We start from the raw sequence: 27,904 nt of genomic DNA, 5'->3' as shown, positions 1-27,904 counted from the left end.
TCGCGGGGAGGTCCCGGAGCCAGGTGAGCCCCAGCGCGCCTGCGCCGCGCCTGCAGGTCGGCCGCGGCTTCCATCCGGGTACTTGGCGGCCCGGCCGGGCGGGGGGGTTTCATTGTGCGTGCAGCTGCCGCGCTCAGTCGCTCTAAAATGGCCGCCGCCGCCTCCTCTCCCGCCGCCGCGGGGGCTCCCGCGGCACCCGCCGCCCCGGCGGCGGTGGCGGCGGCGCTGCCTCCCACTGAAAGCAAGAAGATCACCGACCTGCGGGTCATCGACCTCAAGTCGGAACTGAAGCGGCGCAACCTGGACATCACCGGCGTGAAGACGGTGCTTATCTCCCGGCTCAAGCAGGTGAGAGGCCGGCGCAGGCCGCGGGGGCCGCCCCGGCCCGGCCCTGCCCTGCCCGACCCGACCCGCCGAGGGGCCCGGCCTGCCGTCGGCCGCCCGGCTCCGGGGGCGGGGCCCTCGCGGCCCCGCTGGCTGCCCCCGGTGTGGGGGGCGGGACCTCTCCCTGTGCCGCCGCCGGTGTCGGCGGAGGGGCGAGGGTCTGCCGTGACCGGGCGGCTCCGCCGGCGGCCGCGGCAGGGCGGCACGCCCCTCTCGGCTGCCGGCATGGGGGGGCGGCGGCCGGGCTGGGCCGACCTCGGTGTCCCGGCGTCCCGGCTGGCGGAGCCTGGGCCGGCCGGCGGAGCTCGCCCCGCGGCCTTGTGGCCCGCCCGCTGCCCTGTGGCCCGCCCGCCGCCCCGGGCGCTGGAGCTTGTCAGGCGGCCACCGGGGCGAACCCTGGGGCTGGTTGTTGCTGTAGGGTTTCTGTGCTTCCCTTCCTCCCGTTTTTGTGCTGCCCTTAATGTCATCGTGGATGTCGTAGTGGCCTTCTCGTGTTATGTTTCCAAAGAGAAATGTGCTGATCCTTGATAAGCTGTACTTTGAAAATGTCATTTTAATAGCTTAAACTCTTGCCATTATCGTTAGTGTTCACTCCCTCTCCTCTAGCTTTAAGTAGAAAGGTTTAACCCAAAGTGTTTTAGAAAACATTTTTGAAGTGGAAACAAATAATTGTTTGGCTCACTGACTTCTGCTGAAATCAAATTGTCTAGCTTCCCACTGAAATCTGTTAAAAATTGTATTTTTTGTCTCATGTAGGCTATTGAAGAGGAAGGAGGCGATCCAGATAATATTGAAATAACTGTTTCAGCTGACACACCCACCAAGAAACCAACTAAAGGCAAAGGTTAAGATCTATTGGTATACATTATATTCTTAAGCAGTTTTTGTTGGGTACATCACCTTAAAGAAGGAGCGTGGAACTGTGGCCTGTAGTTTGGATACAGTTGTGAATTTACTGTTTATGACTTCTGTCACATAAGACATCTTTTGCCTTACTGATCTGTTTTCGCTCACTGTATATAGGCAATGTATAGGGATGCTGAATATATATGGAAAATGGGTGGGTTATAGTGGCTTTACTGCCCGCAGATTCTGGAGACTTGTACTGTGTGTGCTGGGGCTGTGTAGATGATCTGTGAGATTTTTGGAATGTGCCGTGTTAGCAGAGATCCTGCACATGGAGTGTTACAGGTGCAAAGCGGGTATAGGAACTGCTGTGCGGCTTTGGTGCTGGGGATGGGTATCTCTGTAGTGTCCCGAGAGTATCTGTGCAACAGCAAAGGGAGAACTAAGAGGTTATTTAGCCATGAGAACATGCTGGACCTAGGCTAGTGATGAGTGTATAGTAATATGTGGTAGGGGGTCACTGCCTGAAGAAGACTGTGGTGTGTGGGTTTATTAGTGTATTTTTTACTGAAGACAGGATTTATAAATATGAATTTCCTGCATGGGCTCTGAAGGCTTACTGTGAAATGTCTAATTAAGAGATTTAAGGTTTTCTGATGTGAAAAAAAAATATTTAGATTCTATACCGTTCTGTTTGGCAGGGATTGTGTCGGCTCTGTTTTCTTTTGCATAAGTATTTAAATACTGTTTTGTGAGTTTGGGTTCTGGAGGATTTTTGTTTGGGTTTTTGTTTTATGTTGTTCTGGGAGCATCCATAATCAAGTAACACTGGGAAAGGAAGGGAAATGTCTGTTTTATGCATAGTATTCTTCATTGAACATACATGCTAAGAATGTTCATACACATGCTATAGATACCTGTTTTGGAAATGATCAGTCTTATACCACTGTCACTTGTCTTAGGCTGAGTTTTGTGGTGGAAGTGATTATTCATGCTTTTGCCTGGTGCTGTGAATGGGGATTTTAATAATAAAATCTGTCTGGTTAGAAAGTTTGAATAACTTATCTGTACTTTTGACACACTACAAAAGTGAAGGGAAACAAACTGTTTCACAATATGGTTTCATTTTCTTCTGTGACATTACTTTATTCCCTACTCTGGAAAGGTAGCTGATGCTTAAGAAAACTACATGGAAGCTGAATAAGGAAATGCTTCCACGATTTTTCATGTAGCGATCTAAATGGCTACTTGTTCTGCTGTGATGAACACTTCTTTTATCTGCTGCTTTTCATACTCCTATTCTCCAAACTAATACCGTGGTGTGCATAGTGTTCTTGAACTGGCTTCTTGTTTAGTTATACTATTTTTGCTTCTGCAAAGGTAGTTTGCCTACTCGTGATGCTGCTGCCTGAGGCAGGGCTTCAGTAGCTGTTCCCTGCCACCTTTTCTGTGGAATGGAATCATAAGGTGTACGTATGACATGTACGTTCTTGGTAAACCTCAAAGTAAAATACGACCTTCATGAAGTTCTTATCTGCTCACTTTGCAAGCTCAACAGTTTTTCCTCATTACTTTTTGGATTACAAAAGTCTTACGAGCAGATTTTGTGCCAAAAGTGTGAGAGGTTCGTGCTGTATTAATCTTCAAGTGTGGAACAAGAAAAACTCACTAATTTGTCTAGGGAAAATCTTTTTTGATCTTCTTGGTTTGCTTCTAACTGTAAGAAAGAATATATGCTTTTTAACTATTCCTTGTATGTGTTAACTGCTGATTCTGATATTATTTCTCTCGCTGGTGCTTTCTGCTGAAATATGTTACTAGTAACCAGAAAGTATCCCTCAAAACTTGGAAATCTGGCACTTCAAAAATCTATTCCCTAATGTGTCACTAGGAGACTTTCAAAGGCATGTGGGAGGTGCATGCACATCCACTGAATTCAGTAGGACTGAATTTTTGTTTAAAATTAACTATCTTGATCCTCCCATGTGCTTGTACATGCTCTTCACTATGAGTAGCGTTGCCTCTTTTACTGATTTTGCTGACAGATTGCTCTAGGCCTTTTGCTAATGCTTGCTTTCCCCCCTGCCCCACAGCTTCAGACTAATAGTAATGGGTCTTTAATTATTTTACTGCTGTCCATAGGTAAAATTAACAGCAATACTAGTCCGATAGTATTTTTTTCCCCATGCTATTATTGCTGTACAAAGGAGGGTAGGAGTATTAGATACTCATGTACAAAGAAGATACAGCCTCAGAAAAGGCCAGGGAGTGGGAGTAATGAATAAACCTTCTCACAGCAGCTAGAGAGGTGAAGGGGAGGGAGGAAGGAGGTTTCCCTTCCAAAAAAGCACGAACTATGTCAGATGGCTGTCGGGTTTAGATCTGAATGTCTTTTGTAGCCAGTTTTACTGCAACTCTTAAGGTTTGTGGAAAAAGTGAGATGTCTAATTCCCTAGAACTGTCTGTTAGAAAAACTTGATCTGGAATATTGATGCAGGCGGAATTAGAAGGGCAGTAGTGTGTGTGGGGGAGTGATATATTCGTTTTCCATTTTGTTGTTTTTTTGTGTGTGTGTATGTTGACAAAACTGGAGAAGAATAGGAATGAGGCTAAGAGTAGGACTTTCTTTCATAGAACAGGATTTTGTAATGGCCTGATAAATTGATTTATCAACTGAGTATATACTGCGTTTTTTTTTACTGGACCGTGACAGGCTTTTGCAAATGATGATACAAGGCCAACTTACTGTGAGATAGGAAAGAAACATCTGTAAAACGCTATGAGTAGAAGAATAAGGCATTGACTAAACTGGTTTGAATGTAGACCTTCTTTCCCTCTTAAAACAAACAGCAGCTCATCAGCGTCCCATACCAAGTTCTGCAGCATAAGATATTGTGTGAAAAAGGAGTCATATTTAAAATAGAGCATTTACTGACTTGCCCAAAATTGAGATAACATAGAGGAAGCCATGTAGATCTTCATCAGGAAAGTATATAATTGGAGAATTTTGCATCACAACTTAAAGAATACTTGCAGAAGGATTCTGTAATCTAACAAGAATTCTTGATCAATCCTATGTGCAAAGTTAGTCAAAATCTAACACTTTTTCCAGAAGCTGATTTAATTAAGTATTTGGGGTGAAGAAGAACTGCAGAACCACTAATCAGAAGAGCTGTACAGGTGAGATCAGTTGGTTTTGCCAATTAAAGGTTGAAAGCTTAAAGGTAGAACAAATACCAAGTGTTCCATCTTTAATTGCCTCAGCTGTGCCTCTCCACCCTGGAATTTAGTAGCTATGGACAAATTTCTCTTTTTGTAAAAAGGTGACAAAGTTTGGAAAAAGCTGTTCTTTTCAAGCCTTAACATTCTGCTGCTTATTCTGGTGTCTAGAGGAAGTTATTTTACTGCTAGTATGAAATATTTTCCCAGTGTTTCTATGCGAACATTCCTTTGAAGTATCTGCAGTCAAAAATATTGTGGCATATTGATACATCATCACTCGGTGATTGAAAGTTACTTTTCTGCCAATTTTTGGAATTAGTGTGGATAAAGAACAGATTTTAGGCAAATCAATTTTAACCTCAGAGTACTAATGTGAGCAAAGATGTTTATCTGCTGCGCTTCAAGTTCCTAAGGCCAGTTAGACACCTATTACCTCATGTCTTAAGTACCCCTCTAGTTTCTGACTGAATTTCCAATTTGACAATATTGTTTCTTAGATCAAATGCTGACAGCTGACAGTGGCTAGCTTATACTACTGCCCAAATAATTTTGACTTATCTATTAAAACTGTTTAGTTACTTAAAAAAACCCCAAACTAGGTTGTACACTGTTGGCCTTCAAAAGGAGAGTGGAGTGGGGGAAATAATCTCTCATGTCATCTGTCCTTCAGGAATATTAAAATAACTATTTTAACAAACTGTCAGTTCATTATTTCTTCTTCTGTCTGAGTTGTTAACGTCCATTACTATAGTTCTGTGATTTGATTTCTGAAACACTGTGCTGTGCAGAGAGCTTGTCCAGAGGTAGATCAGAGTTTTCCTGCCCAGTGAATCATCACTGGAGAAAGAAAGAGATTCTCAACTGCACTGAAAATAGGTGTCCTATGGCCATGTTACATACATGACATCATCTGTGGAGTACTAGTACAAATGCCTTGACTTTAATCCTGAATAACCCAAATTTTCAATTTTTTCTAAGTAAATTTTTTTCAGAATAGAAATGAATCTTCTTCCTGAGCTTTGTTGACCTGCTTTTTAAAATTCTTTTATTTTTTTAAGGCAAGCAGGTAGCTGCTTCATCGTTCTTCTCAGTGTCTCGTTCTGTTGATCTGCTTTGCAGTTGCTGAATAAAACAGTAACAATTGAAAAGTGGCTTCCCCAGATGTTCTTGAGAGGAGTTGCCCTTGCACACGGTGTTGTTGCACAGCTAATTAGACCTCTTAAAGTTACAAGGCATGTCTGTCTTAATTGACTCACAAAGTAGGTTTGTTAGTTTATTATTATTTCTAGGTATCTGACTGGTGGTGTTCAATGACTCTATATATCCTTGCAAACTTTTAAGTATTTCTGTCAAGAGTAACCAACTGTTGAGACCCTACTCTTTCTCAAGTGTTTTACTTAAGATGGAGTACATTACCAGGAAGTGAATACATTCTGTTTTGAGGAAAGATGTATGTAAATTATTTGTAAAGAGAACATTCCTTTTAAACTAGACTTTCTTCTGGCATGTTAATGAGTAGATGATGTACAGAAAATAATCTTTCTCTGGAGAGAGGGAATTGTTAAGCTAAAATACCTGAACTCAGTATTGATGATAGAAATTTAAGACGTTGTAATGAACACTTGAAAAATAACATGCAGACTGAACCTTAGAAACACTTCCCATATGTGGTTCCAATATTTGAAAGTTGTTTCCATCATTTCAGTTACCATATATCATGCCTTATTGAAGCAAGATATAAACAGTGTACAATGAGCTGTAGGCAAGGCTTCCATGTGCCCTCAGATAGGAAGAAATAATCTGAGAAATACTTCCTAAGTAATTTCATTAAGGTGGGGGTGAGTGATACCTCTAACATGCCGCACTAGAAAGCGTTATGAATGTTTAATTGTATGATTACAAATGATGGCAAATCTTATGAACAAGTCTGATTCTCTAGAGAGTATCTGACTTTGCAAAGTACATCCTTCCTAAAAAACCCATAAATTACTAAGAGCAGCATCCTGCAGACATTGTAGAAGAGTTAAATATTCTTGTTACCCTATGATACCATTTTAGAATACAGAAATGTAACAGGATAATTTGCTTTTGTTAATATTGTGGCAAATGGCACTATTTAAATTCCAGCAGACCTCTTAACTAAATAACACTGTAAAGAGTTTATTCCATTGTAAAGATTTTCTTTCCCCTTCCTCCCTTTTGCCTCTGGTCCCATGTTTTTGATGCATCTTTAGCATCAGGTACGACAGAACCCTGTTGGGGGTTTCAGTAGGAATACCAGAAGAAATGTAAACACTCATTTTTCCAGAATTTTATGATGAGCGTGTCACCCTACTCCTGCATGAGATGCAGATGTCTAGTTTGTTTAAGACTTGTGTAAAATACACTCTTCTCTAATTCTGTATACACTCAGGTAACATGAATTTCTCATGTAGAAGACCATGAACAAGCTTATGCTACTGTAAGGCTTGTAAATGAGATGAAAACAAACCTGCATAATGTTAAACCAACATTTTAAGATGTTATAAATCTTCTGCTTACTTCTAAGGAGAATATTCATTCTCTATGTAAATAGTCTGTTGCAGTTTTATGGTGTGTAGCAATTGCCATTGCCAGAAAAGGGATTGAGCATGGCTTGTAAAGGAGTGACATCATTCCAAGGTAAATTAGCATTTGTGTTGTTACGCACCCAGATTTGTGGTGAGTGCGGCTTACACCACAGACATTTTCAATAGCCACTGCATGGATAAACCTGTATATAAATTTTATCATGTGTTGACAACTGTATGACTTGAGACCAGCTATGCCTGTTGTATGCACAAGGTTCAGATGTTCTGACTGCAATCGTTAAAATACCTTTTAAGCCCAGTTATTGTCCTTGAAGTGATACCAGTCTTGAATAAGTTCACAGAAGCAGTCAGTTTCTGAAGGGTGTTTATAGCAATCTGACTTTAGTTATGTGAAATTACGAACCAAGTGTGCCTTTCAGTAGCCCATTGTGGATGAGTATCAGTGTGGAAAAGTTTTGAATTTTTGTGGACGCTTGCTTTTTGGCAAGTTACTGTAGCAACATCTGAAAACTATCTGTATCAGAACCTTGAAGTGCCAGTTTCGAGCCATGTGACTCTAACCAGATCAAAGTAACCTGAAATACAGAACTGAGAGGGAAAGTAAACTTCCTACCACTTTCTGGCTTGAACCTGAAAAGTGAAGGTCATTGTTCAGGTCTCCTTATGCCTTGGAATACCTCTGGTAGTCAGAGTAAATGGGACTTATTGCAAAGAAAAACAGACAGACTAAAGAAAGGCTAATGAAAACATGTATTCCTGTATGGCTTAATCTAGCAGCCAACAAAAGATATGGACAGCTTCATTACTGAAAGGTATAACTTCCTCTTGATGAGGACATGTCAATAAAATGTAGTTCTCTAGCTGCCATTGCAGAATGATGGGACTAACTTGAGGTAGCTTTTGTCAATTTCTTTTTCTATTCCTTGTAAAGTCTGGGTTCTAGTTCACCTGCCAGATTTCCTCAGGCAAAATGAATGAATTTGAATAGCTTTCATGATAGTACGTGCTAGATAGTTGCTAAATATGTCCAGCATCTGTTGTTGTGTGTTTGCCTGTTTCTGTGTGTGCTTAGCTGGATATGGGATGCAGGGAAAACGTGGACTTCCAGGTTTAACAAACTAAAGAACTGAAATGTGAGCAGGGTAAAACAGAAGACAGTTGAACGTGTATGGAAATCCTTGCTGTGTCTCATTGCTTTTTATTTCTATCGAAGATATCTGTGGCTGTAGATTCTATCAGAGTGCTAAAATAGTAATACAAAATTTGGGTTGGCCTTGCTTTCAGGCATCAGCTGTGATGCATATCAAAAACTGTCCTTTCCAGTGTAAGTGCACTCCTGTTTCTGAGGAAAGCTAGCTTCCCTAGGTATACCTGTGCTGCTGGCTTTTTGCACCAAAATCTCACAAATCTATTGTGTTACAAATATAAAACAGGAATGCCCTGTTTGTTTTAAATGAAGTAAAAATCAGCGGCAAGATCTCTTTATGCATTTAGATCTGAATGTTTAGATTTCATGTTTTGCAATTGTAGAAATAACTTCTGCCATGTGTCTTTTCCTGGAAACTAGCATGCATCGGAATTCAAAACAACAATATGCTGTATATAGGAGTACTGGCAGAGTGCTGCCTTTCAGTGAAATTAGTAAAACCAACTGGAATCTTAACTAAAACCAAAACAGTAATCTCTCTTCTTGCCCTGTAGTTGAGCAGTTTCCAGCTTTGAAAGGCAATTTAAGAACTATATATGAAAGACTGTAGAAATTAATTGCTGACAAAAATTGTGTATTCCAGGTAGCAGAAATGTCCGTATTGTATCAAACTTCGGCTTATGTTTTTCTTTTCTGTTCCTTTTGAATATCTATAGAATTGATTTAGCCATTCATTAGAGAAAGAAGGGGTGAGGGAAGATGTGATGTCAAAAAATAAAGCATGAAGTGCTGACCATGACTGCCATCTCATTTGCATCTTGAACTGACACTGAATTTCAGTAGAAGATAGTAAAGCCACTTCCTAACAGAACTGTACCTTAAGCTACTAAAAAACATCACATAGGCTAATCTTTGATAGACTGAATCAGAGAGACGGAATGCCCTACAAAGGGTGTGTTTGTGTGGAGATACTTATATCTAGTGTTCTTTGGTCTTGTTTGTGCAGAAGATTAAGGAAATGCAATGGGTTCCAAAGGGAACTGTGTCTAGTCATCATCTCCACAGAGCCATCTTGATTAGAGAAAAGTGTGCTTGTGCTGGAAGAACAGAATTATTCAATGGAACATGCCCTTAGTACAATAAAGAATATGTAGAAAACCCAAGTGCTTCACCTGACTCAATTCTTCTGCTGATTGTTCCCTCTAGTGATGAAAAGCACTGAAAAAGGTGGCTTGGAGAGGCTGTGCAATTGCCATACTTGTGGATACTCAAAAACACAGCTAGGTAAAACCCTGAGCAATCTGATTGTACTTGGAACTTAGCTCTGCTTTTGAGCAGGAGGTTGGGTGAACTACATGACCTTTAGAGGTCCCTTCTAACCTAAATTGCTCAGTGATCCTAATTATCCTATAAAGTAAGGCCTTTCCAAAGTCTTAAGTCTAGTGAACTCCAGTAATTCTAGAAACGTACACTTTAATGTTCTCTTGAATTCCATTATCATTCAAAGTAGAAGGATTGGTATTAAAGTCACTAACTTGGATGTAACTGCTTGTTTATGCAACAGCATTGATTGTTCATGCTCACTCAGCTGACATTTTTTCTCCTCACCTTAAAAATATTCAATTTTGGGAGGGTTGTATTATAGTGGACAGTTCAGCATACAGAAAATAATAAACTAAGGCCCAACACATAATCAGTGTTGAAAGAATGTCTGCTCTATGTAGCAGTTCTAGTCATTAGCATATCCTGTCATTTCAGGTAGAAAGCAGGAAGCTGATGAATTAACTGGTGATGCTTCAGTTGAAGATGATTCCTTTGTCAAGGTAATAAAAGTATGTAAATTTTTTTCCCAGTTTATATTTAAGTTCAGTGTTTGGCTTTATTTACCAAAAAAAGCTTCAATTTTCTTTGCGCTAATTTACGTGGAAATTTGGAGGATTGTTTTTACTGCGTTCACAGCTGTGATGCCTAAGGGTGTGAAGGTGTGGGGTTTTTTAAACATGCTATGAATTTTTATTATGGATGTGATACAGTATTTTGCAGAAACAGTGATTGTAGCAGTGAATTTTTCAGAATATAGCTAATATCCTTAGTTATGCCAAATATTTGTTGTTCACATCAAAAGGAAAGTGAATTGGAGACTCAAGATGCAAGTGATCAAGACGGAAATGATGAACTAAAGGACTTTAAAGAATCTGTTGAAGATGAGAGCTCGAATTCTAAAGAACTACCATCTGCAGAAAAAAAAAGATACCACGACCTGGAGCCAGCAGAGACAACAGAAGATGCAGAAAAGGATTCTGAAAGTCAGGTACTTTGTTGTATTTTACATGCATTTTTATCAGCAAAATGTATATTTTTCTTAGTTAGTCTGTATTACTAGGAAGTCAGAACTATTTTTTCAGTTTGTCTTGCTTACTTATCTCTAAAAGATAATTTGGTACTTTTTTCTTTCTGTTTTCCTTGACTTTTGTTCGAATAGTCCTGAAACAAATGTGGCACGTATTGATAAAATTCTACCACAGTCCATACAGAGTTCCCAAGTGGTCCTTTTCCCTGGTACTAGTAGTGACATACGTAATCTGAACACTGAACTGAAAGATGCAAGTCATGAGAACTGCTTGTTTATGTTGACCTTATTGAGCGTGTATCCACTTAACTAAAATGTTTTCTGAGTTAACTGAATCTCTTGACCCTCTGAATGTTTGTCTTACAAATAGCTTGCTGAGCAAGTCCCTTTTATGTTCTCACAGGAAAATGAAGGTCAAGACATAGAAGATTACACTTTTCCGACTGTCCATGTAAGTTCCAAATTGGTTGTTAAGCTGATTTTCATGCCTATTTAGTTGGAAAAGATCACTTTACACTGGCTTTTTGTTCCAGCATGCATCTTAGAGAGTCAGATGATGTAATACAGTAAAGGTAAACAGTATGGGAAGCTTTCATTCATATTTTTTTATAATGCAGGTAATTGTGATTTCCAAATAAGGTGTCCTATTTAAATGCAAATTCCTTTCTACAATTTGGGAGTATTCAGTGCATAGACTTAGCAAGGAATATTTTTCAAACTCTCTTAAAACACTTCAGAGGGCTATGCCAAATGCTAGCATAGTATATACAACCTATACGGGAGTTCAGAGATCCTGTTTTAACGTAGAAATTTGCCTTTGGAGAATATCTGGGGGGAGTGTTGGTTGCTTGGGGCCGGTGGGGTGGTTTTCTTAATACTAACATCTGTAACATCTTTACGTTCAGAAATTCATTCTGAGTTACATGGAATTGACGTCTGAAAAGGGACATCTCATACAGCATGCCTTGCTCAGTGAGGTTAATTACAAATAAGTAAAGACCTATTAAAATCATAGTTTCATTTTTAAGTACTTAGTGGAGGAAGTCTACCTAGTTTCTGACTTCTGTCCTAAGCTTTTAAAGCTAATGATGGATTACTTGCATTTCATTGAAAGTGGTAATTCAGCAGTGTGATATCTATTCTGAAGGCTTTAGCAAGACATGGGACAGTTTAGAGATGGTCTGTTGAGTTAAGGGGGGAGAAGAAAATAGCTGCGTGTTCCAACCAATTGCAAACTGCAAGTGTTGCAGATAGATACGAGTGAATCATACAAGTTTTTAGTGATTTGACAAGGGAGGTGCACAGGCTTGGCTTCTAGAGCATCTTTTCTTTGGAAACAGTTTTCAGTTCATTAATTGGCCTTCATACGATAGAAATTCTGTGTAAAATATGAACTGTTCTGCTTAAAGTTTTAAAGTAGGAGACATTTAGTCTTCACTTCCTTTTCTTGCAGGATGGTGAAGATGAAGAGAATGAGAAAGGTATGTTTAAAGTTTAATAGAGTTCAGAGCTCTTTAGTCTGGTAGAGCAGGCAACTTTCTCTTGTAATATTCAATCTCTTTACTAATACTAGGCTTGTTTCCAGTACTAAGTATCAGTTGTCTCCTTATTAAGCTCAGCACCTGGAATCATTGCAGTCAGTGAGTTTATTTCACTCCTAAGAGTTATTTTACTCTTAAGAGTTGATTACAGTACTTATCAGTTACTGTGGTGGATGTATAATATAGTTGTAATACTATGCTTCTTAATGAAAAATACATAGTATTCAAGGACTCTGATTTTAATATACGGTAAGTCTTGATGCAAAAGCTTCCAACTTGCACTGCAGTAACTGATCTTTAATTGAGTGAAATGATACACCCTTAAACTGAACTTGAGCACCCAACAAATGTATGGACCATCATATGCTTGGCTTACTGTCACTTAGAAATACCAGTTGTAAATAGGATGGTAAAACAAGTGTTTGGAAACCTGTGGAGTGGCTACCTTTTTTTAAGCTGTGCTCGTTAGTGAAACTATAGAAGGAATGTAATGCATTTGGGCAAACAGACTTCCTGGACAGAAGTCTTAAGGATTCTACGTATTGTGGACTAGAAAGGACATGGAACCCCATCACTTTACGCAAGATGGAATAAACACATTACTGAAGTTACAGGATAAAACTACAGACTCCATGTTTACGAGGGACCCTATGGTTGAAGTGTCTCGTCTGCGCAAGTCCAAGAATACAGTTGGAGATGCCTATGTGGGACTGAGATGGAAAATCTGTCCAATGGATGAAGACTGAGAACCATTTGTCTACGAACTCTGGATTAAAGCTCACTCCTCCATTTTCTGCAGCAGCCTTGTACAGCTAACTTGACTGCCAAACAACTGCTTAGAAAGGAAAAGCAAAAGAGAACACCAGTGTGGAAGACTGACTGAAATTCTCCAAGACTGTAATTCTTTCGGATTTGGGAAGGTTGGAAGTCCTAGAACCAGGAAGATTCAAAGGCAGATTAAATCAAACTGTGAGCGTCCAAAGCAACAGTTTTCTTCTGGAACACTAAATCCTAAACTGGAAAATGGATACTTCTTATGAAGAACGGGTATCTCCAGGATGGAACCGTACTCTCCCTCCTAATGTTTTGGTATTTGTCTCTAGAAAATGTGTTTTGCCATGAAGAATGAGTGATCCTGGGTAAAGGATTTATATTTGTGTTAATACACCTTGTGTTTTTTTTCTAACCTTCCATCAGTGCTAATAACTGGCTTTGTATTTTCTAGGTCCTATTCTAGCTTATGCATATGAAATTGTTTAAACTTCTTGTTTTGCCATATTTATTCCTGTTAAATCCTCTTAGATAAAGCAGGTTCTGGTGATGGTACACAAGAAGTATCTAAACCTCTTCCTTCAGAAGAAAGCCTAGCTGAGGCTGATCACACGGCTCACGAAGAGATGGAAGCTAACACCTCTGTGAAAGAAGCTGAGGATGATAACATATCGGTTACAATCCAGGCTGAAGATGCCATCACTCTGGATTTTGATGGTGATGACCTCCTAGAAACAGGTAAAAATGTGAAAATTACAGATTCTGAAGCAAGTAAGCCAAAGGATGGGCAGGATACCATTTCACAGAGCCTGGAGAAGGAAAGCAAGGACTATGAGATGACTGAGAACCATAAAGATGGTAAGAAGGAAGACTGCGTGAAGGGTGATCCTGTCAAGAAGGAAGCCAGAGAAAGTTCAAAGAAAGCAGAATCTGGAGACAAAGAAAAGGATACTTTGAAGAAAGGTCCCTCGTCTACTGGGGCCTCTGGTCAAGCAAAGAGGTTTGTTTTTCTATGTCAGTTCTTTACGATACTGAGTACCAGCATTCAATAAGATCACTCTACATTAAGGGGGTAGCAGCAAGAATCTTATAATTAGTATCCTATGCTCCTGCCTATAGATTTTTTTGACCGCCATAAGTTACTTTTTAAAATTCAAGATCTTCGTATAGACACTATGTCCTACTGATTGCATTGTCGAATTGTCAGCATTTATTTATTTTTTTCAAATTGACGATTTTTTTAAATGTCCTTGTGATGATGGTAATGAACAGCTATCAGTTCTAAGAACACAAAATGAAGTCAAGTCCCCGTCCTGAAATCTGGAGAAGATTGCCATATATCCACTGAATAGAGTTGTCAGAAAATCTAGATCTTCAGGCATCTTGGGGAAAATCAGTGCAAGAATCCATAAGGGAATCATTTGTTCAAATATACAGTCTAGCCCTTTTTTATTTTTATTTTTTGAATTGTTAACTTGTCTACTAGTATTAGTAGTATAAAATGCAACACTTACCAAATTCTGTATTTTCAATTCTCTTCTGATTTTTAATTTGCTTCTCTAGCTCTGCTAAGGAATCTAAAGAAAGCAAGACAACATCAAAAGATGATAAAGGTAACTATTACAAATTAGGGTAGTATTGTCTTGAATGAAATGCTTTCCTGTTTGAGAAGTTGCTTGCCACGTACTAAAATGGCTTATGTAATTGAACTCATCTATCTGTAGTAAATTATGCCAGAGGTACAGTAGTCTTTAGCTTATGTATGTTTCTATTTTTTTTTTTCTCCTTATACCAGATTCCTTGCAAGATCAAAAGTACTTATTCTAAAGACTCAATGAAAATATATTCTCCTATTTCAAAACACTTTGGGGAGCAAGTTCCACTTAACGTTTCCCAAGTCTTTGTTTAGACGAGAAGGTGTAATTTTCAGATATGCCTACTGTAACTTACATACAACAGTTTGGGTTGATGTTATACGCAGAACAAGCAAAAAATAATTGCAAGTACTTAAACACAACACCAATGAATTTTTTTTGTCTTGTTTTTAATTCTAGCTCATTTTTAAATAAAGTGAACTCTCAACCAAGTATAACAGCTGAGATGCCAGCTAGCAAAATTGCACACATGCCTGTTTAGTGCATTAAAGTTGGGCCTATTTGTCTACCTTGGAGTTTCCATCTGTTACCATAAAACCCTGTATTATGATTACAAATTCACAGACTGGAGCTCAAGAGCACATTAATGTCACCGGTTATACTGATGCTTCATAGTTGAACAAATGCATTTGTATATGCTCATGTGTCTCCCTATTTTGCGTGCTAGCTCCCTGCCAAAAACCTTTGTCACAGAATCTCTTGCAGATCACTAATGAATGAATGGAACTTTACCTGATAAATGAATTTCTGAGGAGAAATTTTTGTGATGGACATAATTCAGTCTCCTGTAGATACATGTCTTTTCATGATAGTTATGGGCTTACAATGAAATTAAATGAAGATAGAGCAAATCTGCTTACATGTAGCATATATGATAACTGTAATAGTAACTATCATAAGGCTGTCTTAAAATACATAGTCAAAGCCAGTGTAGCAGCTCTTTAATGATATTGAATGATATTCTAAGTGTATCATGGTTTACCAAAGTATCTAGGCTTATCAAGATAATGCTAGTTTGACAATAACGGAGATTTGTTGCCTTTTGCTCTTAGCTCATCTTGATGCATTGAAGAAGGAAAACTACCCTTTTTCCTCAAGGTGGTCAAATTACCTTTTAAAACTCTGTACCACCAGATTTTCCAGCTGTTGATCTGGAGATCTAGTTCTGGTCTTGCCTGTATGGCTGGCTACATTTTAACATACTCAAAAGCAGTTCATACATTTAGCAGCAAGCAACAGCAAGCTGAACTAAATAATATAAGACTAAAAGATGTTGGGAATAAGATTACATGAATCTCTTTAGTTCTTAGTTTTATGTTGTTGCAAAAATGGCTAATATTTGGGGGGGTGTTGGTGTTGAAGGCACATAATGGGTTTTGAGCATTTCTTTAGTATTTTGCTTAGTATGCGGGAAATAATTTTGGTGGGTTGCATCCAGTTCTACATCCAGCAGTATTTTTAGAAAGCTGCTCTGGATGGAGGGCAGGTACTTCAAGAAGCTGTAGAAATTGACCACATTATTCTGGAGGATAGGATTAACTAAGTGTCCTCTTTACCTTTCTGCCATCTCTTTGGTAATGTGAGTAGTGTAAAGACATACTGATGAAGAACAAATGTTGGGTGCTAAAAAAATTTCTCTTGGATGGAAGTTATCAATAAGAATCAGAAGTTGAAGCTAAATGCACATACCCAAATGAGGGGTAAAGCATGCCTTCAACAAAGAATTGTATGATTTTTTTTAGCTCTGTCGTTCGGGTATGAGTTAGCCAAGCTGTTGGTCTCAATACGTGGGTAAATGAATGAAATCTTATGGCATATATTTTTTTTATATAGAAGTCTTTTCAAGAAAGGTAACCGGATAAACAGTTACTTAAAGGTAACAGGCTAAGTTTCTCTTTTCAGCAACAGTTTAGTTCAATGTTCACAGTACCTTTGTCTCCTTAATTTTTTGGCTGTTTTGTAAAACTTGTTTCAGGAAGTGCAAGCAGTGTTAGTGGTAGCAGTGGAAGTTCAACTAGAAACCTGTGGGTTAGCGGACTGTCTTCCAACACAAAAGCTGCTGACTTGAAAAATCTCTTTGGCAAATATGGAAAGGTATTTTACGGGGTGTGATACCATGTGTGTTGTATGTGTCTCTTACCCCTCCTCTGTTCACTTACAAAAATTGAGTAATACTTGATTTCAATAAAAGTCTGAGAGGAAACGTCTAACCAGTGTAATCTAAAAAACCCTAATGTTTTCAGCATCTAAAGCGAGAGTGCATGCTTACAGGAAGGAACCATATGTTAATTTTATAAGAAATTTTTCTTCCTGTTGAGGTAAGATAGATGCAAAAGAAATGTCAGAAATGTGACTGCTCAGGACTGGCTTAAAAAAAATTTTTTTTAATTAAATAACAATGGCTATGTTCTTTTGCAACAACTGTATTTGACCATGAGTGTAAGATAATGTGCTGACTGGTAAAATTGTAATATAAACAGTCTTTATAGAACCTGCTGCTTTGGGAGACTGTTTTTAAAATGTGTTCTGAGGGCTTATGAATGGAAAAAATCAGTAAAAAAAAAAAATGACAGTTGATGCCTGTTCTTTTAGAGACTCCTTTAAGACTTAATGAATTTTTTTACAGGCTGCTTAAACTAAGTCTGTTTTCCTGGATTGTGGTTTAATTTAACATAGAAATTCCATAGAACAATGCAGAATCCATATAACCTAAGCAGTCTTCTGAAAACAGTTTTTGTTGCAGTTGTTCTCATTTTCTCAAAGGAGTTGCTGATAACTGTGTGAATTCATAGTGTTTATATAAGCCTGTGCAGTTATGACATTATTGCATCTTGGGAACTAGTTAGAACCTTAGCACTGTGACTATCAAGTATGTGTGCTGATTATTGGATATCTGATTTTTCTAAAGAATTTCTTAGGTGATTTTATTTAATGCCTTCACAAGTGTTGAAACCTGAGAGTATACTTTTTTAAAACTTCTAATTCTTTGGCTATTTTTGCTGTAAAGACACTTGGTACCTGTATTTACTTAGCTTCGCAGTTTTAAATTAATTGGGAAATATTTAATTTCTAAATGACTGTACCATTACAGGCTGCTAGAAAGGTAAACTTGTTGCACTAGAGCATGACTACATCAGGAAGACTGGCTCCAGTAGTTATAGAAATTCTAGCAAGGAGCAGGAACACAAAGCTTAATGCTTTCTCAAGAAGCAGGTGTCAAAGAGCTGTTTGCTAAAATTTCTTAATCAAAACATTGGTTAGATGCCTCTGAAGAATCGGCTCCCTTATTAAGTTGCTACATAATACTGCTTATACTTTCCTGCAATTAATTGGCAGCTGTTGACTTTTTTGTGGGGGTTCATCTGTCAGAGATGAACCATCAAATTCAGGTCAGTGGTATTTCTGTGAATGAATTTGACGGTAACTGTCAAAAGAAGCATTTAGATAATATACATGAGGTTGTGACTGGTCAAAACGGGATGTAAGTGTTCATATGCCTTGATGTGAAAGTTGGGATAAAGTTCTCAAAGCTGCAACTTCCTGTGGAATTACATGCTTTTGAAAACTTGAGAGTGTCAGTCTTTCTAGTGGGGTGGGTTTTTTGTTGTTGTTGGGGTGGTTTTGTTTGTTTTGGTTTTTATATACTAGGGTAGAAATATTACTGGAATACCACCGCGTTCTTACTAGAAATGTCTCTCAAAACCTAAATTTTACCTGTTTATGTAGGTGCTTGGTGCAAAGGTGGTCACAAATGCACGAAGCCCAGGGGCAAAATGTTACGGCATAGTAACAATGTCTTCTAGTACAGAAGTGGCTAGATGTATTGCACACCTTCATCGAACAGAGCTGCACGGACAACAAATTTCTGTTGAGAAAGTAGGTTTAACAGGATTAAAACTTTCCCAAAATAGACCATCTTACGCAAGAATCTGTATTAACCTATTTGCTTTTGGAAAAAAATATAGGTGAAAGGCGATCCCTCCAAAAAGGAGTTGAAGAAGGAAAGTGATGAGAAATCTGGTTCAGGTAGAAGCATGGGAGATAAGAAGACTGCATCAAGTGATAAAGCCAGCAAGTAAGAAATTTTATGTGTCTTCTGAAGTTGTGAAAATCCTTTAAGTTGAGTTTTCCTCATCGCATTTGTGTATTTCTTTCCTAACAAGAACTCCCTCAACCAAAAAAGAAGAAAAGAAATCTGAGAAATCTGAAAAAAAAGAAAGTAAAGAAGCCAAGAAAACAGAAGGTAAAGATGAGAAGAGTGATAATGGAGGAAGTGGCCCTAATCAAGAATCCACTAAAAAAACTGAAGAAAAGAAAAGAATAAGTATGCCATATAGCCATGTTTCCTCCTGTTGAATCTGTGTGTCTGACTTGTTTTGGGGGCATGTTCTTGCTCTTACCGGAAACCAGACGATTAAACACCTGTTCTTTTTTAGACTCCGGTAACATGTACTACTTTAGAGCTGACGTTAAAGCTTCCATATTTTATTTTACTACTTAATTACAGACATGTGCTGGTATGCTTGTCCTACCAGTAACAGTTCGATTTAGAGATTTAGAAATTTCACCAAGAAAAATCTGTAATAGGCAAATAGGGCTCTGTGTGTGTGTGTTAAACCTTTTTTTTTTTTTTTTTTTTTCTCTCTCCTCTCCCCCCTTCACTAGGTGGTAAAAGCCCAGGTCAAGTTGTAGTTTTAGACCAAACAAAAGGAGACCAAGGCCACACTAGGACAGTTAGAAGGGGAAGGTTTGATAAAGTAAGTATCTATAGATTTGATGCAATCCTTATCTGATTTGATACTACCTTACGATTGATATTTTCACTGAAGAGTCAATAAACAATTACAAACTGTTAAGCTTAGATAGAAGCTTCGTATGCTTTGGGATAGCTAAGCAGTTAATGATACTTGAATATAGTATCCAGAAATCTCCCTAAATGAATGAGACTTCTGAAATAACCATTGTAATCTCTATCTATAGCCACAGATATTGAGGAACAAAGAGCGTATTATTCAAGATAAAGTGAAATTCAGGGAATACAGGGGTAGAAAGGATATCTTGCCTTTTGAAAAGATGAAGGAACAGAGATTGCGAGAACACATGGTTCGATTGGAAAGAATACGACGAGCTGTTGAACTCCGAAGGTAGTAATTCAACTTTTTGCTAAAGGCTATTTTATACATTAATTGATCAGATACTATATTTAGAAATCTAATTAGAATGCATTCTTTCAAGCCTTCTACTCAGATGTTAAAGTCTGGGACTCTGCCTAACAGTACCTTTATATGAATTAATGGACTTCCAGAATTTTTGTTTAATCTTTTAAAAGCCATATATGTACACACATAGCATAGTGTTTGTTACAGAAGGGGGTGTATTTCTTAAGTGTTAACTGCATGCCAGTTTTCTTTTTGAAAAGATGAGAAGTTGGCTAGGAGATGTGGCCAAAAATAGTGTTTGGGGATTTTTTGTTTGCTTGTTTTTAAACAGAGAACTGTTGTATATCTAAATTACAAATCAAGCATAATACAATCTTGTCCCTTTAAATAAAAGGACTAAAAGGCTACACTGCTCTATTCTGCTCTTTTCATATGGCCAAAAGTTTGCAAAGGGTAGTTAAATGACTTGTGTTGTTAGCTGGATTTCCCTAAACAAAGGAATTGGCAGCAAGCATAAAGCTTAAAGGAGAAAATGCCTTGCCTGCTTCTTGTAAGCTGTACTATAGGAAGTCAGAAGGAGAAAGCAAAATGAAGCTGCTGACAAGTACACCTAACCTGTGCAAGTCACAGTGGTCATGTTATTCTGTCTTATTTTTGGACAGAAAACAATAAGTAAATTTTTTTTTGTTAGCTTGAAGAGGGCAAGTACTAAAATAACAAGTATTTTTAAGATCCAAATCATATTCTTTTGCTAAGCTGTTGTTATGGTCTGCAAGATGACAACATACAAATATGAATCCAGCATAAAATACCTCAAGAACAACGATTTCTTGATATAACTTTTACTAGTATCTGTTGTCTGCTTAAATGGTTCTGTAGAATATGCTAAAACCAGTTCAGCTACTTGGGCCTAAAGGAGTAGACTTCTATACCAGGCCTTCTGTCAAGAGCTTACTCTCAAATACTCAAATAGGTTTTTTTAATGTCTATGCCTAAGGTGATGTTTGTATTGGATGAGACAATTTTTCAGATGACCTTCTGCTACCTCTTTTTTTTCTTTTTTTTTTTCTTTAGGCGAAGAGAAATTGCTGAGAGAGAGCGTCGTGAGAGAGAACGCATACGAATAATGCATGAACGAGAAGAATGCTTGCAGAGAGAAAGGGAACGATTAGAAATTGAAAGGCAAAAACTAGAGAGGGAAAGGATGGAACGGGAGCGTTTGGAAAGAGAGCGCGTTCGTATTGAACAGGTGTGCATATTTATATTTTGGACTGTAGTGCAATATTTTGGAGTATAACCCAGTTTGCACTTGCAGTGAATTCTTCTCTTCACCCTTCCACCCAGGGCATAAAAGGACCAACCAAACATTACATAATCCACAATGAAAAACAACAGTAACCTTTATCTTGTTTGCTTGACTTGTGAGTAATTTGATGGCAAATTCTTGCTACTGGTTTATGCAGTGGCTATACATGTCTGTCTCTCAGACTGAAGTACAGCAGATCATACTAGTCTTCTGTAATTTTACTAGACTTTTCCTAGAGATTGTCCCTGCAAACTTAATGAGATGTGTTTCTAGGCAACAAATACAGTAGCAATACAAGAAGTTACCTGGAGATATTTCTAACAGTCAGTAGCTTCTCCAGATCTGTTGTCTACTTTTTTAGAGAAGTATTCCTTATGCTTTTTAATCTTAGATGCTATCCAAGGATGAATTATATCAGATAGCCTTTAATGGAAAACTATCGAGTATTAATTCTGTATACTTGCTAACCATTCTATAGGTATCTCTAATAAAGAGCTATTTTGTTTGCTGTGTTTATTCATCCTTCCCTTTCATGGTAGGAACGTCGAAAAGAAGCAGAGCGTATTGCTCGTGAAAGGGAGGAGCTTCGTCGACAACAGCAGCAACTTCGTTATGAACAGGAAAAGAGGAATTCTTTGAAACGTCCACGTGATGTAGATCACAGGTAATCTAATTCTCAAACCATTGTTTTACAGCACTTAGTAAAAAGAAACAGCTACCAGCCTCGTGTCAGACTTGAAAATGCATTTGTACCTGAAACAAGTCTTCACAGAAGAACTGGATTTCTGCTATTTGTTTGGTTTTGATATCAGTTTATGCCAAGCATGAAACACACCTTATCTATAGGAGAGAGTCTTGAAATAAGAGAAGCATCCTGTGAGTTAATTCTTATTGTATGAAAAGAGCATAATGCAATTCAGTGCATTTGCTCAGAAAAGCTGTTCTTCTGCCTTAATAGTTGAAATGTCTAGTTTTTGCTTTGTTAAGAATTCACATTTCTGGTAAATGTGTGGTTCAGGAAATCAATGTGATGGCTTTTAACTTTTACTGAAGCTGATGACATCTGTCATTTGCTGTTTGAGCCACATGAATTAAACTGGATCTTCATTTAAATATAGGAATAGAACTGAGATCTTAGCCATAAAATTGATGTATCAGTGGTACAATGGAAGGTAAGTGTTGTCGTGGTAGAGACAGTAGCAGAACACTGATATTTCTTCACCAGAGGAATAAAGACAGCTTCATTTTTCAAGGCCACTGATTACACACTTTATTATCTTGCATTCTTATCACAGCGACCCTGTATGTGAATGTTTCTAGTGAGCAAGGCTGTGATGTTTCCTACACTATTCTTTCCTGAGAAAATGGTTGTGATGTGTGGGTGGCTTGGTTTTGGGTTTTTTTTTTTTATAGAAGGCAGGGGTTTTTTCCTAGAAGGCTCTTTTCAAGGCAAAATTTTGCTACAGTGATGTTTTTGTTGGGGTTTTGTTTTGTTTTTTAAACTGTCCAACACAGTATGCTATTGCTTAGATTTTATGACATTTTATTGATATTTTTTCTCTTTAATCTGCACTTCAAACAGAGGGGTGGGTTGGGGTTTTTTGTTGTTGTTGCGTTTTTTGTTTTTTTCTTTAAATGCTTTTGTTCACCGCTGTTTAAGGGGTCTACCTTTGTTAGTGGCTTTCCAAAGGTCAAATGAATGTCTTTAAATCAGACAGCTGACTCTTAACAACTTTCTGCATACTAGGCCTTGATTGGATACATATGTAACCAATGAGGGTTCATTTGTTTTGCTTAAAGGAGAGATGATCCTTACTGGAATGAGAATAAGAAGATGGCTCTTGATACAGATGCACGTTTTAGTCACGGTTCAGATTACGGTCGCCAGCAGAACAGGTTTAATGATTTTGATCACAGAGAACGAGGACGATACCCAGAAGGTTCTTCTGTTCCATCATCTTTTGATAGGTAAGTTTAGATAATAGGGCAGGTATTTGCCTGCCAGCATCTCTGGATTTCACTCTTAACTGTTCAAAATTTAAAATGGTGCTAAAGGCTTTATACAGTTCTGATGCAATATAATTGTAGTAGTGCCATGAAATTTCTTGTGTCTTCAGGATGGGCCATTTATATCATGGAGTCTAGTCCGCTTTTCTCTGAGGACTTTAAATTAGCTGCCTGGTGATCTTTTTTGGGTGACATTTTGGAAGAATTTTTGTGATTCTTCCTCTTTCACATCTAGTCATAAGTGGGTTCTAATGGATTAGATCTGTCCTACTTGGTAACTTAACCTCCTTAAAAAGCAAGGCTAAAAGCAACTGATTTAATGAGAGTTAAGAGCATTCCTTGCGTGAGTCACAGTCATCAGAATCCATGCAACTGTGCAGTAAATGCTGGTTCCAGATCCAGCTTCATGTTTCCGTTAAACATCTCCAATAACCATTTATAAAGTTAAGACCACATAATTGTAGCTTCTGGACTTCTACTTTTATGCTGCAATGAATTAGAATTATATTTTCTAGCTGATGAGAAATCTGGCATTCAGTCTGCTTTATACGAGGCAAAAAGGAGGCCCTACAACCACTTAAATTATACTGACCAAAATGTGAACAGATAATGCATAAAGAAATGTTAAACTGGGAACTTGAGCTCAAAATGACAATTGTAGACATAAATATAATTTGGGGTGGGAAGGATCTTTGAGCTATATACCACATATGTAGTAATAAACATGTAATATGAAGATGAATAATATTGTTGTATACTCACGCATATGCTTATATGTGCAGAGAAATGGGAAAATGAGAGACAAGCAAATGACCTTTTCCTACTTTAACAACTTAGGCGAGAACGTTTTGTAAATCAAGGTGAAGCAAAAAAGACTCGCCCAACAGCACGAAGAGAAGAGCCAGGGTTTGAGAGATATCCTAAGAACTTCAGTGAGTCCAGAAGAAATGAACCACCACAACCAAGAAGTGAACTTCGAGATACAGATAGACGAGAAGTGCGAGGAGACAGAGATGAAAGAAGAACAGTGATAATTCATGACAGACCTGAAATACCACATGGTCGACATCCAAGAGAGACTGGTTCAAATCCACCTAGGCAAACAAATTGGAAGAGCGAGGGCAGCATAAGCACAGACAAACGGGATGGCAGGTAAATTTGTTGGCTAACCAACAAAATAGTGAAGGGACTGATTCCTGTAGAATTTATCCATAGTAGAAATTCCTCAAGAATTGATGTGTAAACAGACCTCCTCCTAAAGAATGGCAAAGTCACTTTCCAAAAGCATTAGAAGAAAATTGTGTGTAGATTGTCACATATGCCAAACCTCATCTGTAAGCTTGATGCCGACTTCCAACAGTCTATTCTTAATCATGTATAGCAACATACAGTAAGGAGGCTTTTGTGCAAGAATGCAGATGTAAACAAGGTTTAATTATTTAGAGAGCCACATAGATCTAAAAGAATGTTTCTTAGAAGCTAACTGCAAGTTGCTAGGAACCTGAAAAACAAAAAGGAATCTTTGAAGTCTCCATGTGCTATGATTTCGTACCAATTCTGTTATACTGAAACCAAAATTTTGATAAAAGCAATTTTTACAGAGGCGAGAGGCCAGATCGATCAGGAAGAGAAGTGTCTGGACACGTGAGAGGTGCACCTCCTGGTAGCCGTAGCAGTGCTTCTGGGTACGGAAGCAGGGAAGGAGAACGAGGTGTGATGGGAGAAAGAGGTGGAGGACAGGTGAGTCATCTTCTTGTGTTTGTGTGGATGAGCGGGAGACTGGAAAATGCAAAATCATGCTGGAAAAATGAGCATATAGCATCTTATAAATCATTAGCGAGCATTCTGGCTATTTTCAAGTTACTTTATTTTAAAGGTTCTTCTTGCTGGGTTTTTTAGGAAGCCAAGAAATTGCAGAAAACATACCCAACTATGTCTAGCATCTTTCAGGTAGATCAGAACAATGCCTGAATGAGGCATTGCTGATATGGCTCTTAAGAATTTGCCATCCTGCGTTTTCAGGGTCTTAACCTTACACTACCAGTTTGTCACTATAACCTGTAACATGCTACTGAGAGAAAAACCTTCTGTAAGACTTGTCTTTAAAGCCTACAGGCTAAATTGCTCCATGCTACTAGATCCTGAATCAGTTAGAAAAAATAGTGTTTCTGTAGCTATATGAGACATGCTTGTCAGTTATTATATGAGATCAGGGCAGAACTGGGAGTAAAGTATAAAGTTCAGGGAACTTCACTCCCAGCATACCCACACAGTCATTGTTGCAAATGAGTTTCTTTTTGTTATTTAGAGTTATTTTTAACAAGACTCTTGTAAGCGTGGGTTAGCTGCCTATGGACTGAAGTCTTAAAAGATGCTTGACTTTTCTATATTATGTATATAAGCTGTAAACTTAACTTTCTTGAAAAGCTCATTTCCTGTTGATAATGAAATATGCCTTTTGTTCTGAAAATTACTATCACTTTCTTACTAGCACTATAATGAGGACAGACATGTTGTTGAACGCCACAGTCGTGAAACTGGACCAAGAAAAGAATGGCATGGACCTAGTTCTCAAGGAAGTGGGTATCATGACACAAGGAGAATGGGAGATGGCCGTGGAGGAGGTGGCATGATGTCTCCACATACGAGGTACAAAAACTACTTCCTTTCAATTCCCTACTGAGTTCTCAAAGCTTTAGTTATACTTCCTGAGTGTAGTAGTCTCAGTGCACCAGCATTACCTTCTGTGTATGGGTTGCTGCTGCACAACATACAAACCCATCTTCCCATGCCAGCACATGGCTCCACAATTGTTGTATTGCTCAGCTGCATAGAAGCGAGTGACTTCTTGCAAAGTCTCTTTTCTTGCACGGTTTCAAGTCTCTATTGAGACTTACTTACAGTTTAACAGTTGAGTGATACAAGATGTAACAATGTTCTTACCTGTACACCAAGAGTTTAGATACTTACCATAACTTAACACTTTTTTAAAACCTTTGTTTCCAGTAATTCTTCACCAATTAATAGAGTTGTACAGATCACAGGCAATTCCATGCAGAGGGGAAGTGGCTCAGGATTTAAGCCATTTAAAGGTGGACCTCCACGAAGATTCTAAGACCTACGGCTGCTTGGTTTCAAGATAACTTATTGAAATCTCTTGTAAACTTTCTCTGATTAAAAACAGGAAATCTTGTCTGGAAGTCCTGGTTAAATTTTTTTAATTTAACATGATTACTTTCCTCTCAATTTTGGAGGCATTTTAATAGTTACGTTGTAATTTTGGATAGTTTTTGTGTATCTTTGATAAGCATTTTCCCTGAGGCACTAGAGCTGTGTAAAGACAAATTGGAACCAAAATATTTGTTAATCCTGTATAAAAGAATAGTTTGCAGCTGTGTGCTAGTAGTTTGATTTACCAACATTAGTTCTGTGGTGTCATGCTTTAAAGTTTGCTACTTATCACAACACACAGAAATATAACCTCCATTTTGAAGGTTGTCCAGGCTATTATCTCGGCTTTCTAATTTGTAGAGAAATAAGATTGTTCTTTCATTACTGGGTATTATGTAACCTATTTTTGCAGAAGGTACTGTTACATTGAGTGCATTTATGTGTATTCTTGCAAATGTATTCTTTTGAAATAAACCTTCATATTCTGTATAGCTTCTAGTAAGTCTTTGAAAGAGTCTTTGGGGAAGGAAGACAGAATTAAACAGACACGTTGGTATAGCAGATCAAAACATGGGTGCCATTAGCTTCCAACTAAAATTTCTTTAATTGTCTCCTTCACTATTATTGAATTAAAAATCTAGAAGCACCTTTGATAGAATAAGAAAGATTAGTACCAAAAAAGTATAGGAACACCCATAGTAGGCCTAAAGAAATAATTTTACACAGTTTGCTCTTTTGGTACAGCGAAGCTCTGGCAGAACTTTGATACAGCTTATTTTAAACCAGACTACCACAAATTAACTTTGCTTATAGTGGTTGGGGAATCATCTGTGCAGTCTTGTTCGGGTAGGCCTACAACTACTCACTGATGTGGTCTCAAGCAAGAGAGACGCATCTTTTTAACCCTTGTGGTTTTGTTTAATGCTCAGTGGCCTATCTTAAATCTTTCTTGACCAGGCCCAATCAGAAACATTAGGTGGTCAGGCCAAGGCTCATCTATCACCCAGTCATGCAGTTACAACGCTGTTGTTCAGGATAGTTACAGAAATGAACAGAGGACCTTGCTAACAGAACATGAGAAGAGCTTGTAAAGTAGTATTTGAATAAAAGCTGGAAGTTTTCACTGGTCCAGATTGTCTTTTAAATAATGATTTAAGTTACACATTTTAAGGCAAGAGCCAGTAAGAATATGTTTTGTTGCGCATGGATCTTTGCCACCCTCAGTTACAGTCTGTTCGCTGTGTGGAAGAACTGCTAAGTATCCTCAGTGTTCCAGAGGAATTAAGGAGCAGAAAACAATTTAAACTAAATTGTTTTTGAATAAGTAGGGTTTCAGGAAAGATGGGAGGAGAGAGAAACTTGGTGTAACAGCATTTTCTATAACTGAGCCTTTGTGAATATTCATAACTGACAAATACTTAGGTTTAAACAAAAGAAATATACTGTATCACTCAAACGTGTCAGGACACATTTATGCAATAAGTAACTTATCTTGATACATTTAATACATCTTCTCTGTTGTTCAATTCTTAGAAGAAAAATCTTAAGGAGGTCAATTTACTGAGGTGTTTTGGAGGAGTTTCCAAGAGAAAGTACAGGTTAACACAGTGCATTTTAAAAAGTACATATCCATTTGGCTGTAGTCTGTGCTTCATTAGATGTGACAACAGGTACAAAATAAATATTTGCTATAAGATGAATCTGTAGTAGCCAATAGATCAAATGGGAAATATGGAAGTTTATAACCTTAAAAGACAAAGCTATAGAGAGGTACA

At 38.2% G+C, this 27,904-nt stretch overlaps 2 protein-coding genes across 5 annotated transcripts in view; one reads left to right on the top strand and one right to left on the bottom strand.

Moving 5' to 3' along the window:
* RNF111 (ring finger protein 111) overlaps positions 1 to 308 on the bottom strand; it is a 72,317-nt gene extending 72,009 nt beyond the window's left edge. For all 4 annotated transcript variants that reach the window (XM_075713422.1, XM_075713424.1, XM_075713423.1 and 1 more), the window contains exon 1: positions 259 to 308. In XM_075713422.1, coding sequence (XP_075569537.1) covers positions 259 to 308 — 50 coding nt within the window. The remainder of the gene's footprint in view (positions 1 to 258) is intronic.
* On the top strand, positions 148 to 26,548 carry SLTM (SAFB like transcription modulator). The gene is made up of 21 exons (XM_075713420.1): positions 148 to 348; positions 1,141 to 1,228; positions 9,928 to 10,001; positions 10,295 to 10,480; positions 10,923 to 10,970; positions 11,973 to 12,000; positions 13,363 to 13,831; positions 14,395 to 14,444; positions 16,462 to 16,580; positions 18,213 to 18,362; positions 18,452 to 18,561; positions 18,650 to 18,810; positions 19,152 to 19,243; positions 19,467 to 19,630; positions 20,720 to 20,894; positions 21,491 to 21,615; positions 22,752 to 22,919; positions 23,796 to 24,110; positions 24,548 to 24,698; positions 25,450 to 25,607; positions 25,965 to 26,548. Exons 1-21 carry the CDS (start codon positions 148 to 150, stop codon positions 26,071 to 26,073), a joined length of 3,141 nt encoding a protein of 1,046 aa, XP_075569535.1. The 3' UTR covers positions 26,074 to 26,548.
* Positions 26,549 to 27,904: the final 1,356 nt, after the last annotated feature.

Source organism: Pelecanus crispus, chromosome 7 (genome assembly GCF_030463565.1).
Source record: "Pelecanus crispus isolate bPelCri1 chromosome 7, bPelCri1.pri, whole genome shotgun sequence".
Lineage (NCBI taxonomy): Eukaryota > Metazoa > Chordata > Aves > Pelecaniformes > Pelecanidae > Pelecanus > Pelecanus crispus.
This window is presented reverse-complemented; position numbering and strand designations above follow the sequence as displayed.

What these genes read in the sequence shown, in the direction of transcription:
- SLTM (XM_075713420.1), top strand. Translation starts at nt 148, where the DNA reads ATGGCCGCCGCCGCCTCCTCTCCCGCCGCCGCGGGGGCTCCCGCGGCA. An exon ending in TCTTTGGCAAATATGGAAAG is followed by an intron (nt 16,581 to 18,212) that starts GTATTTTACGGG and finishes CTGTTTATGTAG; the next exon opens with GTGCTTGGTGCAAAGGTGGT. An exon ending in AGCGCGTTCGTATTGAACAG is followed by an intron (nt 20,895 to 21,490) that starts GTGTGCATATTT and finishes CTTTCATGGTAG; the next exon opens with GAACGTCGAAAAGAAGCAGA.